This window comes from Sinocyclocheilus grahami, unplaced genomic scaffold (assembly GCF_001515645.1).
Source record: "Sinocyclocheilus grahami isolate Dianchi unplaced genomic scaffold, SAMN03320097.WGS_v1.1 scaffold15.1, whole genome shotgun sequence".
Taxonomy (NCBI): domain Eukaryota; kingdom Metazoa; phylum Chordata; class Actinopteri; order Cypriniformes; family Cyprinidae; genus Sinocyclocheilus; species Sinocyclocheilus grahami.
This window is the reverse complement of record NW_015505194.1, coordinates 128,299-145,757: the sequence shown is the minus strand read 5'-3', so window position 1 is coordinate 145,757 and position 17,459 is coordinate 128,299. Positions and strand designations below refer to the sequence as shown.

The window sequence follows — 17,459 nt, the reverse complement described above, 5'->3', positions numbered from 1 at the left end:
ATGTTGCTTTTTGTCAACTACACAAAAGCAAATTGAATAGTGTTGGTATGTTTAATTCAAAAAGGAAGAAGAAATTACCTTTGCATAAGTCTTTCCACCTTTCAGTTCCTGATCCATAAAAAAACAATCAAATCATTCTCAGTATTTAAACTCCAAACTGTTTATTGTAAACCAAAAAAGGGTGCATGAGTGTGTTTCTACCTTTCTGACTGAAACTCGACACACACAGGGGTCAAGGACTCCGGTTCCAGCATTAGCGCTCATTTTACAGGGGAAGGAGAAACTTTTTCTCCAGCGTACACAGTTTGCCTGGACCGTCTCGCTGTGAAATGCAAACACACACACCGGGTTGTTAAAGCAAGATGTCACTGTAAAGAACAGACTTGGCTCAAGAGTTTAAAACAAACATCCACTGATCCAAAACAGCGCAAACCCTCTCTCACATCTGCATTTGCAAAATCCAACAGGGGTGGACAGTTCCTGCAGCATTACTCCTCAGGGAGATTTTGAAACGATTTCACAACAGAACGAGTCACACAAAATCCAGCTTTAATATTCACTTCAAGTCGACTGCATTAAAAGAGTCTGACTCACATTCTGTGATTAATTAGAGCCTGGAGTCAGAAGGCCATACTGACAACAAGAAGTTTAATTAATTTCCCATTTGAAAATGGACCTCCCTGTGCAGGTGCTCTGCTTCCCAATTAGACAGATGTTTGCAGACAGGGCAGATGACGAGTGAGGCCCAGAGGGCTTTTGAAGAGATACAAGTCTATAAAATGAGCTTCAGGGAAATTGTGATGCTATGATACACATCTAAGAGAGTGAACACAACACTGCAAGCATATAAATGTCAGGATGAAGTGTTTTGTCCCTGTTGGAAGTCAAAGGACAGTGCTAACACAAAGATGCATGTTCACAATTTAGCTTTTTTTTTATAGTTGATTTAAATAGTCCTGCAAAGTGACTAGTATTTTAATCTTTATAAATATTCCACATAGCCTCTCAATTAACATCATGTTGTAAAAACCACTTGTAAAATAATTGCAAAAGAATTAGTAAGCGCTTTTCAAAATAGTATTAGGTGACTGCGAATGTCAAATGTTGCTTTTTGTCAACTACACAAAAGCAAATTGAATAGTGTTGGTATGTTTAATTCAAAAAGGAAGAAGAAATTACCTTTGCATAAGTCTTTCCACCTTTCAGTTCCTGATCCATAAAAAAACAATCAAATCATTCTCAGTATTTAAACTCCAAACTGTTTATTGTAAACCAAAAAAGGGTGCATGAGTGTGTTTCTACCTTTCTGACTGAAACTCGACACACACAGGGGTCAAGGACTCCGGTTCCAGCATTAGCGCTCATTTTACAGGGGAAGGAGAAACTTTTTCTCCAGCGTACACAGTTTGCCTGGACCGTCTCGCTGTGAAATGCAAACACACACACCGGGTTGTTAAAGCAAGATGTCACTGTAAAGAACAGACTTGGCTCAAGAGTTTAAAACAAACATCCACTGATCCAAAACAGCGCAAACCCTCTCTCACATCTGCATTTGCAAAATCCAACAGGGGTGGACAGTTCCCGCAGCATTGCTCCTCAGGGAGATTTTGAAACGATTTCACAACAGAACGAGTCACACAAAATCCAGCTTTAATATTCACTTCAAGTCGACTGCATTAAAAGAGTCTGACTCACATTCTGTGATTAATTAGAGCCTGGAGTCAGAAGGCCATACTGACAACAAGAAGTTTAATTAATTTCCCATTTGAAAATGGATCTCCCTGTGCAGGTGCTCTGCTTCCCAATTAGACAGATGTTTGCAGACAGGGCAGATGACGAGTGAGGCCCAGAGGGCTTTTGAAGAGATACAAGTCTATAAAATGAGCTTCAAGGAAATTGTGATGCTATGATACACATCTAAGAGAGTGAACACAACACTGCAAGCATATAAATGTCAGGATGAAGTGTTTTGTCCCTGTTGGAAGTCAAAGGACAGTGCTAACCCAAAGATGCATGTTGCAAATGCAAGGTAATGCTCTTTTAAACACTTAACTGTATGTTGCTTTGGCCAAGCAGCACTGCTCATGAAACTAGATTTTCATATTATCTAAATAAAATATCAGTGGTATGGAGGAGTGAGTGTACCATATTAATAAATAAATCTTTCATTAAAAGCATATGTTCACTACTGTTCAAAGGTTTGGGATCTGTAGCATTTTTTAAATGTTTTTGAAAGAAGTTTCTTATGCTCACCAAGACTGCATATATTTGATAAAAATACAGTAAACCAATATTGTAAAATATTGAAAATTGTAACAATATTTTAAAATGTAACGTATTGCTGTGATGATAGAACTGAATGTTTAGCAGCTATTACTCCAGTCTCTTCAGAAATCATTTTAATACACTGATTAGGTCAAGAAACATTTCTTATTATTATCAATGTTGAAAACAGTTATGCTGTTTAATATTTTTATGCATTTCAGTATTCTTTGGTGAATTCCTGAATAAGAGTAATTTCTTTAAAAAAAATTAAAATCCTTCAACTAACCCCAAACTTTTGAATGGATGGTAATGTCCATCCATTCATGTATGTCAAAATTCCAATAAATAAATAAATCATGAAAATGTCAAATAAATAACATGTAACTTAAATTCTTCAATTGGACAGTAATGTATTTATTGGCATTATATACATTTATTTATTGTCAATTTGTGATTTATTAAAATATATTTATCATATTTATTAATGTTTTTAATGAAAATATTTATTTATTAATATGGCACACATAGTGCTCCACAGACCTACCCTATTATGAAAAAATGAATGTGCATTTGATGCATCATTAATATAATGTTATGGAAAAGAAGTCCCTCCACATATTCTGTCATCTCCTAATGCTCCACAATGACGTCTTTGGGAAACTAACACAAAATAACACATAATCGGGCACCTCCCATCCAGCTGGGGAGATTCCCTAGCATAAGGCTTGCGCTTCGTGCCGAGGGAGTCATTGGGTGAAAAAACAGCCTCTCATGCATGAACCAGAATGAACCACAGCTGGATGAAACCCTCAACTCTGATTCTGTCACCATAGCAGCAGAGGCCAATGACTTCTCTAAACAATGCTAGCATATTTCTCCTACCAACGAAAAACTGTTTGTTTTCCTTCCACTGAACACGGGTGGTTTCTAAGGAAATAAACAGTGTGAGAGAGTTTCTTTCAAGCTAACAACACAATGACACATGCAAAAGCTTGTTCAGGTGAATGAACTCTACAATTGTTGTAACGCTCAAAATATCACACTTTTTTTACTTACAAAAGCTGGGCAGAGGGAATAGACACCTGCTGTTAATAGAGACCTCAGAGGACTTGAAGTGCTTTAGACTGAAAACCCTCTGGTATTAAGAACTACAAAACTTTGCTGACTCACTGTAAACAACCTGTCTTTCACTTAAATTAAGCTCTTGACATGCATATAATAATAATAATAATAATAACACAAAAACATTGACAAAAAAAAAAGAAAAGAAAAAAAAAAAGATTAACATCAATGTGAAATGCATTTCAAAAGCCATTTTACTTCCGTAATGAGACATGTTTCAGAGTAAACAGGATAACACAAACCGTAGACCGGAACTTGATATTAATATCCTGAATCCCAGTGATGCTTAATCACATGTAAATTAAATTAAATTTTAACTACTGATAATTTCACATTTTTAAATAGTAATTTTAGAACCTGCAACAGTAGCCTATAAATAATGTCTAAACAGCTATTTGGCTGCTGGTTAACAACACTATAACCAATGGCTCACATAGCGATGTCCGCCAAAAAGGAAAGTAATTTCAAGGCGGACCAAGTTATTAATCAAATCAAGATCAAATCATATTACACTATGATTTAATGTTGATTTTAACTGTTATTTCTCTTTAGTGCTCCATTATTAGTCCAAAGTCCTGCTTTGCTGCCTCTTCTCACCAACACAAAGGTGGCACTGCAAATGATAATAAAAGGAGGACATGATAATGTCAGGTAATATGACTCCTTTCCTGACTGATATGATTATAAGCAAATTACTGGCAGTGAGACTATAAACGAAAAGCTGCAGACTCATAATTCAGACATACAACCCGAGCAAGGCCAGAGCTCTGATCGATACGGGAGGCTTCCATCTTCGTATTAACTGCACCGCAGGTCAAATGCAGACTTCTAGCTATCACATAATGAATAATGTTTAGCCTCTGACTCTCTGATCTAATAGACTTCATTGGATGTGCACAGAGCTTACGAACAATTCAGCATCACAATGACTCATTAATACCTTCCCTACAAACCACTAATGATGCGAAAACACAGAGGACATAATGAATTCAGTAGCATTAGGTACTAATGGTATGCGTTACTAGCACAAATGAAAACAATGTACCATATCATTCTGCACTCATTATCTTCCTGGAAAAATGGCACAGTAGTACTATTTTTTCATTGGTCCATCAGACACAATTAGTGCAGCATGCATGTGCTAAGGCCATTAGCATCACCGCTCTTGCTGGAATAACAAGCTGTTAAACCAATGCTTATGCCAAAATGTGCAACAGGCTTAATATTGTAATAAAGAACCATGACAAGCCACTGGTCTGATTTCCGTATTTGGAATATATGCCGTTGCCATGGCAAAGTCAGCTGAGCAAATGAGAGCAGGAGTGCTCAGGTTCAGTGTGCTCTTTCCTTAGGTTCTCCCACAGGATGTCTGCAATGAAACAGGAGTTCTTCAAAAGGATCACCACAGGCGGATGGAGGCAAACTCAAGTCTGGAGGGAGAATAAACTCATGAACCTTAGATACTCCCTGCAAACTGCATAACTGAATAGAGAAGCACTGATGTAGCCCAAGCTTGATCTTCTAAGCTGCTGTGGTTTTGGTCTACAGCTCTCTTTCTGTTTGGATGAATAAGCATTGTCAGGGAGTTGTTTGAAGGGAATTTGTCATGAAGTTTGACAGACCACTTTCACTGCCTGACACATTAATATTTAACTGTGGGAAGCCTTTGTATTGCAGAGCTCCAAAAAAAAAAAAAAGAGTGAATGACAAACGTTACAGCAAGACACAGAAAAAAGGGTTTGTGATATCTCTACTGAAAGGGAAGAGTAGAGACATCTGACAATTATTTAGAATTGGATATTCAACATCTTGATCACTGCACATTTAAGTATATATAATCTGCACTATATTGTGTGCAAAAATGTTCAAATATTAAAGTTACCATAATAAAGTGATAAAAAATTTTACCAACCCCCAAACCTGACCTAACAACAATGAAATTAGTAGTCAGTACATTTCATTATTGATTTTTATCATTATTAATTAGTAGTTCCAGTCCTTTTTTCCTCTCTGCTGAGTGCTAATGTTCACCCATAATGTTCAATAAAAAAAACACATGGCCTTTTAAAAATTCAGTCTGTTTTCGACTGAGATACTAAAACGGGGATAGAAACAGGAGTGAGATAATACTCTTGAAGCTCAAACAGCATGATGCTAGCAATGCCAAGATCAAGTGTTTGATTCTCAGGGAATGCATGAACTGATAAATACCCTGAACGCTATGCAAGTCGCTTTGGATAAAAGCATCTGCCAAATGCATAAATAAATCTAGAATCATTTTGGAAGGTGCAGCAATTGACTGTCACATTTGCACCTCTGATGGCATCATACAAGACATTCATCATGCAGTAATAATCTGTAACACTGCACATTTCTCTTCACTGCTCTACATTTAAATCCACCCCCTCTGATGCATCAACATCCTGCATGCAGGTCAACCTGTGTGCAAGTCTGAGAACAGCGCGGCTCATTTACACATCAAACACACACACACATACAGTTTTAACATGTGGCCTGAAGTGACTCAGCACAAGAACTGCTATAAAATGAACCGCAAACAGCACACAGGATATGCTTAATATATTGCAATTATTAATAAAAGATAAAAAGTATAAACAGCAAGGAAACTTAGACCAAATGTTAGACCACTTTTGTTTATTCTGGCTAAAAATGTATCTTCATCAATACACACTGACAAAATTCAAGACCAATCCACTTATTTATGCTTATGTTTTTAACCATGCCCTCTGATATATTATAATTACTAACTAATCTTTAACACAAATGGCATGCCAGGCCATTTCCTCTAAAGTAAAAATTAAGTCGTGTAGGTCATATATGGTGTACTATTCATACGCTATGAAGGTCTAAACTGTCTTTATAAATGAAAATAATATACATGATGATATTCAAGTAGTTTGGGCAAGGTTTTTGACACCTTAAGTTCTGTTGAGGTTTTAATTTGCCTAGATATTATTATAAAATGAATTAATTTGGAATAAATACCCTATAATATGAACATTCTATGTATAATAACTCGATATTACGTCACATAGTATGAAAAGTCTCCATTGAATTTGATTTGAAATCATCAAAACTACAAAAATACAAAAGTGTTGACTTCAGCCTTGACTGAAATAATGTGCAATTATACACCTTAATGATCATAGAAGACTAATCATCTTTAAGAAACACAGACCAGTTCATCTCACAGCTCTGTATGCGTACCATAACATGTATTGTTTTGGTTATGTTTTATTAAAAAGCAATAAAGAATGAACCCCCAATATCACCCATACCCATAATAATAAACCATTTCCATCCCTCCACATCTCACAGTCTCCTTACCGCGATGACTCCTCCGAGAATCCGCCGTCAAGCAGGCGCACTTTGCAGAACAGAACTCCGTTGACGAACGGAACCGACGACAGTTCGTCCAGCTCAAAATCAACTCTGAACTTAAACTTCTTTTTCTTCATCATCTTGACGTCGATTCCCACCAGTCCTGTTACCGCTCGATAATGCTTTTGGTCATTCGCTGCGGAGGAGCATTACTTTTATTTGCTCATCTTTGGTGAACCTCTGTTGTTAGAGCTGATAGCCGTTAGCTGGAATCCCCTTTGCTTAAAATAGAAAGCTACGCTAACGATGATAATACAGTCCTAACGGATCCTTCTGTCATTAACTACATCGTTACAATCAAAAATGGTGCTGAAAATGGATATGCTCGTCAGTAGATATGCAGTCAGTGGGCTCCGCGGAAGCTTGTGTAGTGCTGCTGCTGCTGTATTGTGTGTTGTCGTGTAACGTTAGTAGTGGAAACACAGACGGCGCTTCTTAAAGGGCCAGTCAACTCATAAGCTGCGTCCCAAATGACGCACTATACACTAAGCACTTATACACTTTAGGGCCTTTCTCACCACAGGAACCTTTTCATAGTACCAGAACTAATTGTGGAACTACCCACTTTTTGGCGTTTTCACACCGCCGGAACTGGGAGCGATTTTAGTACCGGACTGCCTTTTTCGAGAACCAAATTAGCTCTACTCCAGAGCAGGGTCTAACCAGCACAACTGGTACTACCCGTGACGTAAGTAGACATTGATTGGCCAAACACGTATGAAAACGCCCGGCCAAAAACGTATGAAAACCCCCTCACCTGCCATGATTTAAAACGCCGTGTAAACATACTGTAAACATTGTGTCAACTTATTTCGCAAGTATGGAGAACAGCAATAGATGGACGGACGCTGAAGTGCAGGCACTTGTAGCAAATGTAGCACTGCCAGAGATTCTTAGTCCTCCTTTCCGTTCTTTCAATCGCTTTACGTATGCGTCGACTTTCCATGTCCATTATTATGTCCCCATATATAAAATTTACTTATGCACTATGTACTCAACCATTTAGTGTATGAATTATATAAGGTTATTTTGTCATTCATAAACGGAGTCTGAGAGCCCCTCCCCCTTCACTATGTAATTAAAGCTGCCACAGTTGAGTGCATGAAGTGTTCAACATTCCACACTTCAGCTACGTCGAAAATGCCGCACTATACACTATGCACTTATACACTATGTACTTATGCACTATGTACTCAACCATTTAGTGTATGAATTATATAAGGTTATTTTGTCATTCATAAACGGAGTCTGAGAGCCCCTCCCCCTTCACTATGTAATTAAAGCTGCCACAGTTGAGTGCATGAAGTGTTCAACATTCCACACTTCAGCTACGTCGAAAATGCCGCACTATACACTATGCACTTATACACTATGTACTTATGCACTATGTACTCAACCATGCAGAGTATGAATTATATAAGGTTATTCTGTCATTCATAATCGGAGTCTGAGAGCCCCTCCCCCTTCACTAGTTACTGAGTGCATGAAGTGTCCAGCATTTCACACTTAGTTTTTTCTGTTATTTAAAGTTCGCATGAACCGGAAGTTGCTGTCGACTTTATTTCAGTGTAGTGACATATTTCCAGCTGAAACGGAATATTGAATAGAGGGCGGGGTTTTATGTTTGCGCTCCTCCTCTCTGTCTCTCACTCATAGCAATCTAAAGGTTGGAGGGGTGTGTTTAATGGGGTAATATTATCTTATCTATGCACAATCAGCTTGTAACACTCCAAAGAGAAAGGAAAACTTGAAATCGCATCACATGACCCCTTTAAGCATATTCTGCCCAAGCCGTCAAACTGAAATCATCAGTACGTGATTTGGGATGCACCTTTCGTTTTTTTGGTTATTTAAGTGCATCATCCAGGTATTTAAAGGTGCTGTATGTAGGATTGACACAGAGTGGTTGAACTAGGTATTGCACACCAACAGGAACAAGCGTACTTGACGATGAATGAAATTAAATATGCTGTGTTTTCCGCCATCTGGCAACCCGGGTGCCGAAATACAATTGGGTAAACTGGCAGTGGGCGGGTTTCACAAACCAAAACAGATACCAACATTCCGGCCCGTAACTCACATTTTCAAAGGAGAATAACTGACTGTAGCACTGTTTTTCAGATAAACAAGTATGTTAACTTAGCATGTTTCTTAAATATCTGCAAACATATTATGGTATTTTTATGCTTTAGTAGAGTCAAAAACTTTCATACAGCACCTTTAAAGTGCACGTTTTCTTTTTGGAATTTTCAGTGTGAACACACTACTCGCACTATTTATACTACAAAACGTCATAGAATAGTGCATAAGTACGCTATTTGTATTATTATACTAAATATTATTATTAGTATGATTATAAATAATACATATTTATAGGAAGTAGATAGGGAAACATGGTGTTCGCATATACAAATGTGCACTTCTGTGAGACAAAATATGCATTCATATTAATAATAATTCAAATAAATAAATATAAATGATTATAATATTGAATAATAAGTGGGTTGATTCTTATTCACGCAGTAATAACATTAATACACAGAGAGAGAGAGCTGGGTAGTAACTGATTACATGTAATCTGGATTACGTAATCAGATTCCAAAAATGAAGTACTTGTAATTAGATTAAATTACATTTTAAAATACTCGTAATCAGACTGCAGTTACTTTTTTATGGATTACATGATTATATATTCATACAATAGCAATAAATTATTCATAATTTATCAATTCTTCAATTCCTCTTTTTCATCTTTTAAATGTTCCTTTCTAAAATATCCTACCGCTTATATACACTCAAAAAGTCTTCCAGTTTTGTGGACATTCACACAAAGACCAGTCATTAGTCAGGTGGCTACACAACATTTGACCACTGGATTTACAAAAATCATTTCAAGTGTTTCAACGTTGCATCAACCACTGATGAACACATTAATATTTATCTGAATTATCACTCAGTAGTTTATTTAACCATCTATTTCAATGTCTTTGGAAGGCATTTGTCTTTCAAACACATTAAAATGCACAAATTCACAATATTTTTTATTTACATGTAATGCAGGCATTCCCAAACTTTTTTTTGTGTCATCTTTCATCTAATATATTTACTTAAAGAACCCCTGAGATTTTAAAATAAATATTTAATAATTAAGTATCACAAGTTCACGGTTCTCTGACGTTGGTTAATGGCCACATGACATGCAGGTAAACAAATAAAAGAATACATTTTTTAGTAAGTGTTTTATTTCTTTTTATTTTATTTTTAAAAAGCTTTTTTTAATTGATGTTTTTAATTTCAACGAATGGAATATATTTTCTTTCTTTTTGTTTTTTTATATCAATATGGTACAAGATTAACCTATTTAAATCAACGTGATTAGTTAGTAAGGTCAAAAGTAATCTAAAAGTAATCTGATTATATCACCTGAAATGTGTAATGTAATGGATTACGTTACAAACTACAATTTTTGTCATGTAATTTGGAATAAGTAACGGATTACAATTTTCAAGTAATCTACCCAGCTCTGCACACACACACACACACACACACACACACACACACACACACACACACACACACACACACACTCAAAAGTACTGACATTATCGCTTCATTGCAATTTTCATATCACACGCATATCGTTACATTTTGTTTAAAATTGTGTTTTGTTTAAAAATCTTTAAGATCGTTTTGCTAATGTGCCGGGAGCGACAATGTTTTTCAAGACGAATGAAGAACTAAGTTACTCACAGTCGGAAAGGGGTCATGTGATGCTTTTTTAAAGATCATTGTTTTGTGTATTTGGTGTAACAGAATATGTTAACATGCTTTAATGTTCAAAAAACACATTATTTTTCAAATACTGTACATTATTGTAGGTCCTCTATGCCCCACCTCTCTCAAACGCTTAGTTTTCTTCAAAGTCCCTCCTTCCGACAAGCGCAGTCTGCTCTGACTGGCCAGCTGACCCAGTGCATTGTGATTGGCCGAGCACCACAAGCACTCGTCGGAAATGTAACGCCCTTTACCATAATCGCGAGCTTCATCTTTCAAAATAAATGTAAAGAAAGAGCCCGAAAGGGGAACAGAGTCGCGGGACAGACACAGTGGTGAAGCTGGTATGTGTTTGCATTACACAAGCCACGGTTAAGACTGCTGACTCCACTGTGATGTGACATCCCCCCCCCCCTCTCTCTCTCACACACACACACACACACACGATGCTCAATTTAAATTTGAACAGTCAATAGCAAATACTTAAACTAATAACAAAACAGTAGCTGATTCAGAAGTGCCAGATTGTCATAGCAAAGTCAGAATTACCTCCTCTCCTAGGTTCACGAAACGGTCATCCATAAAATGCATTGCTGTTCTGTTGTAAGTAATCTTAAAGATTCCTAAATGCATCTACTTTCGGAAGGCCAAATAAAGTGCTTTTGCTTTCGCACTGAAACGCACAGCATCTCCCTGACATGCTGCTTCAACACTAACTGCGGTTACTGAAACCACGCCTTCTTTCTTTGCGTGCACATTTGGGTGGCATTATGCTAATATTTCCACATAGTGAGGTAGATATGTGGGGGCGTGTTAGAACGAGCCGTTTTAGGGGGGCGTGGCAGAGTCTTAACTTTGATAAAGAATATCTCTTTGGTTTTAAGACTTTAGTCTTTGCAACTTCAGGGATCTTATCTATGCACAATCAGCTTGTAACACTCCAAAGAGAAAGGAAAACTTGAAATCGCATCCTATGACCCCTTTAAAAGTCTTTAAAATATGCGCAATTCGCATACTGTTTGAATGTAAGTTTGTTAATGCTATTAATGAAAGTTACTATAAAATGTTCCAGCTAATTTAACAGACTTTACAACGCTGGTGGTAACAGAAAAACAATAATGCACATTAAAATGCACATCCATATACTGTACAAATAACAACAGTCCAGATGTGTTACAATGCAACAAAGTGCGGTGATTTTGCTGGCTGGAAAATGCATCCGTCCTCTTTTCTTTGTAGCTGCTGGGTGATTATGACAAAGTGAAAGCGCTTGCGGAAGGCTCTGACTGTGGCTGTAAATGTGTTGTCAGACCTCTGAGTGCGAGCGCGTGCCAGCGGATCCGGGACGGTCACGCGACGCCTCAGGATTTCTATACGGTGGAGACCATCACATCAGGACCCCACTGCAAATGTGCATGCATTGCACCTCCGTCGGCTTTAAACCCCTGTGAGGGTGACTTCCGGTTGAAGAAGCTGCAACAGGCTGGGAAAGATAATATTAAGGTGACCAGAACTTCTGCAGTTGGATCTCATAGACCAGAATAAGTTCAAAATATGCCAGGATATGAATGCATAACATTTCCTACCCTTAAAATAAAACCAGCTCTTGCCATGATGGAATTTACTTCATCGTTACAGCTGTCAACTATACTGGAATTGCTGGAGGGTTCCTTCTATGGCATGGATCTATTGAAATTGCATTCAGTCACCACAAAGCTTCTTGATCGCATGGACACTATAGAAAAAGTATGTAGTGGTTCCTTTTCTTATACATACATTTTCTTTTCTTATACATATTAAACATATTATTAATGTGTTTTATTATTGACAGATGGTCTTAAACAACCAGACCGAGGAGAAGTCGAACACAAGGAGTACCTCTCCAAATCCACAGTTGCTCACATCTTCACCTGCAACTCTGCCTCCACAACTGCAGGAGAAGAGGACGAGTCTGAGGGAGCAGAATGATGAGGCAGCTGCTTTTCAGCACATCGAGGTGGGAGGTGCTTTTTAAAACAAATGTTGCATTACATAAGTATTATGTCCTATATGAAACAATCCAAACATTATGTCTGGATGACTTTGTCTCAAAGTCAAAAGTGACCTCATATTGCGACTTGAAACTCTCACTAATTTATCCCACTGTCAACTCTTACGTAAGTTGGCATGAAAAGAGCCAAATGACTTGAGCTATCAAAGATCCAAAGCAGATGATCTATATAATAATCTGTTAAAGGGGTAGGTCACCAAAAAATGATAATTCTGTCAGCATTTACTCACCCTCATATCATTCCAAACCCATAAGACTTTGGTTAATCCTTATAACACAAATGAAGATATTTTTAATGAAATCTCAGAAATTTGAAAGTCCAGGTACTCTAAACTCAGAAGATCCAAAAATCGTAAAAAGAATCTATATGAATCAAGCGGTTTAATCCTAGTATAGTGAAGATATATGATTGATTTATATGATGAACAGATTTAATTGAGACTTTTATTTACATTAACACATACATACATAGAGCACCTCACATATGGTGTACATGGAAGCTCAAATGTGCATGTATGAGAACCAATGAGGTTAGTTCTATCGTGTGACAGACAAGTGTCTGTGTTTACTATATGTGATACGCTCTATGTATGTTTATATGTGGGAAAAAAAACTAAATTAAATGTATTCATCATATAAATCAATCTTATCTCTTGACAAGAGTTGGATTAAACCAGTTCATATGGATTAATTTTACAATGGCTTTATGACCTTTTTGGATCTTCTAAGTTTTGTTTACCTGGACTTTCAATGAAGGGACAGAAACCTCAGGTTTCATTAAAAATATTTGAGCTCTTATTGGTTTGGAACGACGTGAGGGTGAGTATATGATGACAGAATTTTCATTTTTGGGTGAACTATCACTTTATTGCATAATATCTCAAAGGCTGCAGTATCACAGTGTTCTATGATGCACTTAACAGAGTAAATATGAGGAAAAGTTTGTGGGAGATCTTCTGAAGAGCAGCGGATCAGACCTAAACAAGGCCGTCGCAGCTTTGCAAGAACAAGAGCGCCAAGGAAGGGAGAAGCAACCAAAAATAATTGTTAGGGGGATCACATACTATAAATCTGACCCAGTGGATGAGACCGACACAGAGGAGAACTGTAAGTATAACAGTGTGATTTTGACATCTACTGTACATTCAAAGTTCTCAGAAAGAGAAGTTTGGACAAATTTGCCTATACACTCTTAAAAAATTAAAGTTCTTTATTGGTAACTGTGGTTATATGAATGAGCGTTAACATCCATAGAACCTTTCTATTGCACAAAAGGTTCTTTATATTGGAAAAAAGTTATTAAAATGATTATATTCAAATGTTCTTTACACCAAGAAGAAAAAAAACGTTCACTGAAAGATTCTTTGGGGAACCTAAAATGGTTCTTCTATGGCATTGCTGTAAAAGCCCTTTTTTAATATTGTAGTTGCCTATCTAAAATATTTTGTTCTTCATTGAAGTAGATGATAATCACAGTGGTGACAGCCCAATTGATCTCTTTGCTGACGAGCAGCTCCTTCATCACAAAGCTCGCCTCTTCAGGCCGGTCATCAAAGCGTGGTCTGTCCGACCAAAATCCAAGAGTGAAGTTTCAAAAGGAGGAGATGCACAAAATGGTCTTCAAACTCAATTTACTGGACTGTTGGACTCTGCCTTTGCGATTAAAACGCCTACTGAACCAGTATCTGTTCAAACTCAAACCAGTCGTTTCACCACAGTCAGCTCTACAGGAGATGAAAGAACCACAGCGACACCTGCTGTGATGGATAATTTGAAGGTCATCATCCCCAAGGAACATAATAACCCTCAAACCATCGTCAAAAAAATGGAGGTAAGCAACGCTCAAAACATGTTGGTCAGGTCATCCAATCTGGGCCACATAAAAACAAATGAGTCAGCCACAGCAGCTGCTGCTAAAGTGGTGGCTGCACAGCCAACCCTAACAGAGATTACCACCAATGGCACTGTTGAAAAGGAAACAGCTGTATCTTCTGTGACTGAAAGTGGAATTGTTAACAAGAAAAATCTGAAAAAAAATGCTTCTCACACTGGTAAACCTTTGTTTTCAATGGAGAGCTTAACTCAAAGCACATTTAGGAGAACAACACCATTACCAACTCCTCATTTGGACACTTTAACAGTCACAGAAAGCTCACTGGGATCAACTGCTCACACAAGAGCTACTACCACCATTGTGACGTCACCTCATTTCACTGAAAGCAAGGCAGACTCAGTTACCTACTTACCCAAGATGACTCCTAAACAGACATTAACCTCAGTGCCATCTTTGATGACCACTACAACAACAACTACAACCACAAGCAAACCTGGCAAACGCAAATATAGCATAAACTGGGATGAAGAGGAAGAGGTAGTGGTAGAGGAGGAAATGGAAGGAGTTAAAGCTGTAAAAACTATGGTGGAAGAGCGTGTGGGAGAGGAACCTCAAAGGAAGCCAGGTATAGATTTATTATGTTCTTGTTATTTATTTTCCTCTTTTTTTTTTTTTTTTTTTTTTTTTTTTTTTTTTTTTTTTGGAAGTGCTGATTTAAATTTTATTCTGTACAGTTATTTAAAAATTCCATATATAATAATTACAGTTACACACACACACACATACAATTGTGAGTATTAATATTTTTAAATATTATTTTTTTAAATAATTGTACCAATTAATTTCTGAAAGTAAAAGTAATAATTACAATTATTAATTATATATATATATATTCAGAATGGGATGAAGAATACTCTGCATTGTTTAGCACAAAAGTGATTAAAAACACCAACATAATTGTGGTTTTAATTCTGGTTTTATTTGCAGGAATGTGTAAAGACACCTTGGCCACAATCTCAGAGCCCGTCACACATAATACATACGGTCGTAACGAGGGCGCTTGGATGAAGGATCCACTGGCTCAAGATGACAAGATCTATGTCACAAACTATTATTACGGCAACAACCTACTGGAATTCCGCAACATGGATGTCTTCAAACAAGGTATCGCTTTTTAATTCAAATAAACAAACTCGGTACATTAAAGCAATTTTTCAAGTCATTTTACTTGTTTTGTTTTCTTTCTTTCATTCAAGGCCGCTTCACTAATTCCTACAAGCTGCCTTATAACTGGATCGGCACTGGCCACGTGGTCTACAATGGAGCTTTCTACTACAACCGCGCATTCTCTCGAGACATTATTAAGTATGACCTGCGGTTGCGTTACGTGGCTGCCTGGACCATGCTCTATGATGCAGTGTTTGATAATGACGACGTGTCCGCGTGGAGATGGAGAGGAAACTCGGACATGGATCTGGCCGTCGATGAAAGCGGGCTTTGGGTGATCTACCCAGCGCTGGACGACGAGGGCTTCTTGCAGGAAATGATCGTCTTGAGCCGCCTGAACCCCAATGATTTAAGCATGAAGCGTGAAACCACATGGAGGACCGGGCTCCGACGCAATCATTACGGTAATTGCTTCATCGTATGTGGCGTTCTTTACGCGACGGATAGCTACAATCAGCACGACATCAATTTGTCCTATGCCTTTGACACCCACACCAACACTCAGGTGATCCCTCACCTGCCTTTTAGCAACAACTATACTTACATCACTCAGATCGATTACAATCCCAAAGAGAGGGTGTTGTACACCTGGGATAACGGACATCAGGTCACTTATAATATTCAGTTTGCATATGTAGACCCACTGTAGACCTTAACAGCAGAGCAAGTACATCATATGCACAAAATAGAAGAAACCGTAAATGTGTTCAAGTGGATTGTGGATCAGTTCACTCAGCTTTTCTTAACTTCATGTAGTTTAATGTACTTATTAATATGCTGTTATGTTTTCATAGTGTAAAAATGGACCTATATCGTTGCATTTATGGTGAAAACAAAGCAAAGCAACTTTCTTAACTGAATTTCTTAACACCCCAACACTGCAGCTAGCCTATATGAGCTTTGCAGTTTGCATTATTGGCCATGTCTTTAGATATTGTTGCTTGCTTATGCACTATGGAAACTGACCTCTTTGTGTGTATAGCTATACCTCTCGTAAGGCTGGCAGAATTATAGTTGAGGTGTTGTATTCTTAAATCCATTAGAATACATTGTATATACTGTAATATAAAAGCTAAAACATGGAATTGATGAATGTAAAAAATACAATTTGTATTTTCATAAACATCTTTTTTAACAACTATCACGTGCATATAAAAAAAAGAAAGTTTGAAATTGTATAATTTCAGTAAAACAAGAGTAGACAAGTGTTTTGGGCACATTTTCATTGTGTTGTTTTTCATCAGCACATTTTATACATTATTTCAGTACCGTTTGTAATCGTTCTGTGCATATTTTTGGCAATTTCATTTGAGACTCTTTTAGCACTTATGAAATTCAAATCTCTGTCAGACTCAGAAAATGGCTGCAATAAAATGAGTTGAAATAAGACATATGGCACTGGTTTTTCTTTCGTAGTGGATGTCAAGTGAGAGTGTGTTCTCAGCACAGGCCTTCTCATTGGTCACTTACTGTAGATGAGAGCAAAGTGTTACACTGTAAACTCCTTGATCCACAGAGCTAAATCTGGACAAACAAAACACATCTACTATAGTTTAACCCAAAAACATTGTTTACCCCAGCCTTTGAAATGATCTATAATCAGCACTTTACAGCACCTCAGACCCCACATTTACACAAACCTTCAATTTCAGAGAGCAAATTCAGACTGACATAAGACTCTGTCTGCGTCCTAAAAACAAAAAATGCACACAAATCACCCACAACCCTGAGTCCAGTGTTTATTTCTTTGCGTTGTTAAAAAACATCGGTCACTGTGAGAACAAA

General features: G+C 37.4%; 2 protein-coding genes across 4 annotated transcripts in view; one reads left to right on the top strand and one right to left on the bottom strand.

The window, feature by feature from the left end:
* LOC107601256 (protein FAM102B-like) overlaps positions 1-7,183 on the bottom strand; it is a 19,347-nt gene extending 12,164 nt beyond the window's left edge. Inside the window, exons 1-3 of one of the 3 annotated variants that reach the window (XM_016293374.1) lie at positions 6,736-7,183; positions 1,303-1,423; positions 1,180-1,209 (exon numbers count right to left, since the gene is read on the bottom strand). In XM_016293374.1, coding sequence (XP_016148860.1) covers positions 1,180-1,209; positions 1,303-1,423; positions 6,736-6,869 — 285 coding nt within the window. In that variant the 5' untranslated portion in view covers positions 6,870-7,183. Of the gene's footprint in view, positions 1-78; positions 109-201; positions 343-1,179; positions 1,210-1,302; positions 1,424-6,735 lie in introns of those variants that run through there. The other 2 variants (XM_016293383.1, XM_016293391.1) reach the window with 2 other exon arrangements.
* LOC107602464 (olfactomedin-like protein 2B) lies at positions 7,093-17,459 on the top strand. The gene is made up of 8 exons (XM_016294969.1): positions 7,093-7,173; positions 11,803-12,066; positions 12,202-12,309; positions 12,395-12,559; positions 13,537-13,720; positions 14,074-15,072; positions 15,435-15,611; positions 15,704-17,459. The coding sequence occupies exons 1-8, from the start codon at positions 7,093-7,095 to the stop codon at positions 16,321-16,323; spliced, it is 2,598 nt and encodes an 865-aa protein (XP_016150455.1). The 3' UTR covers positions 16,324-17,459.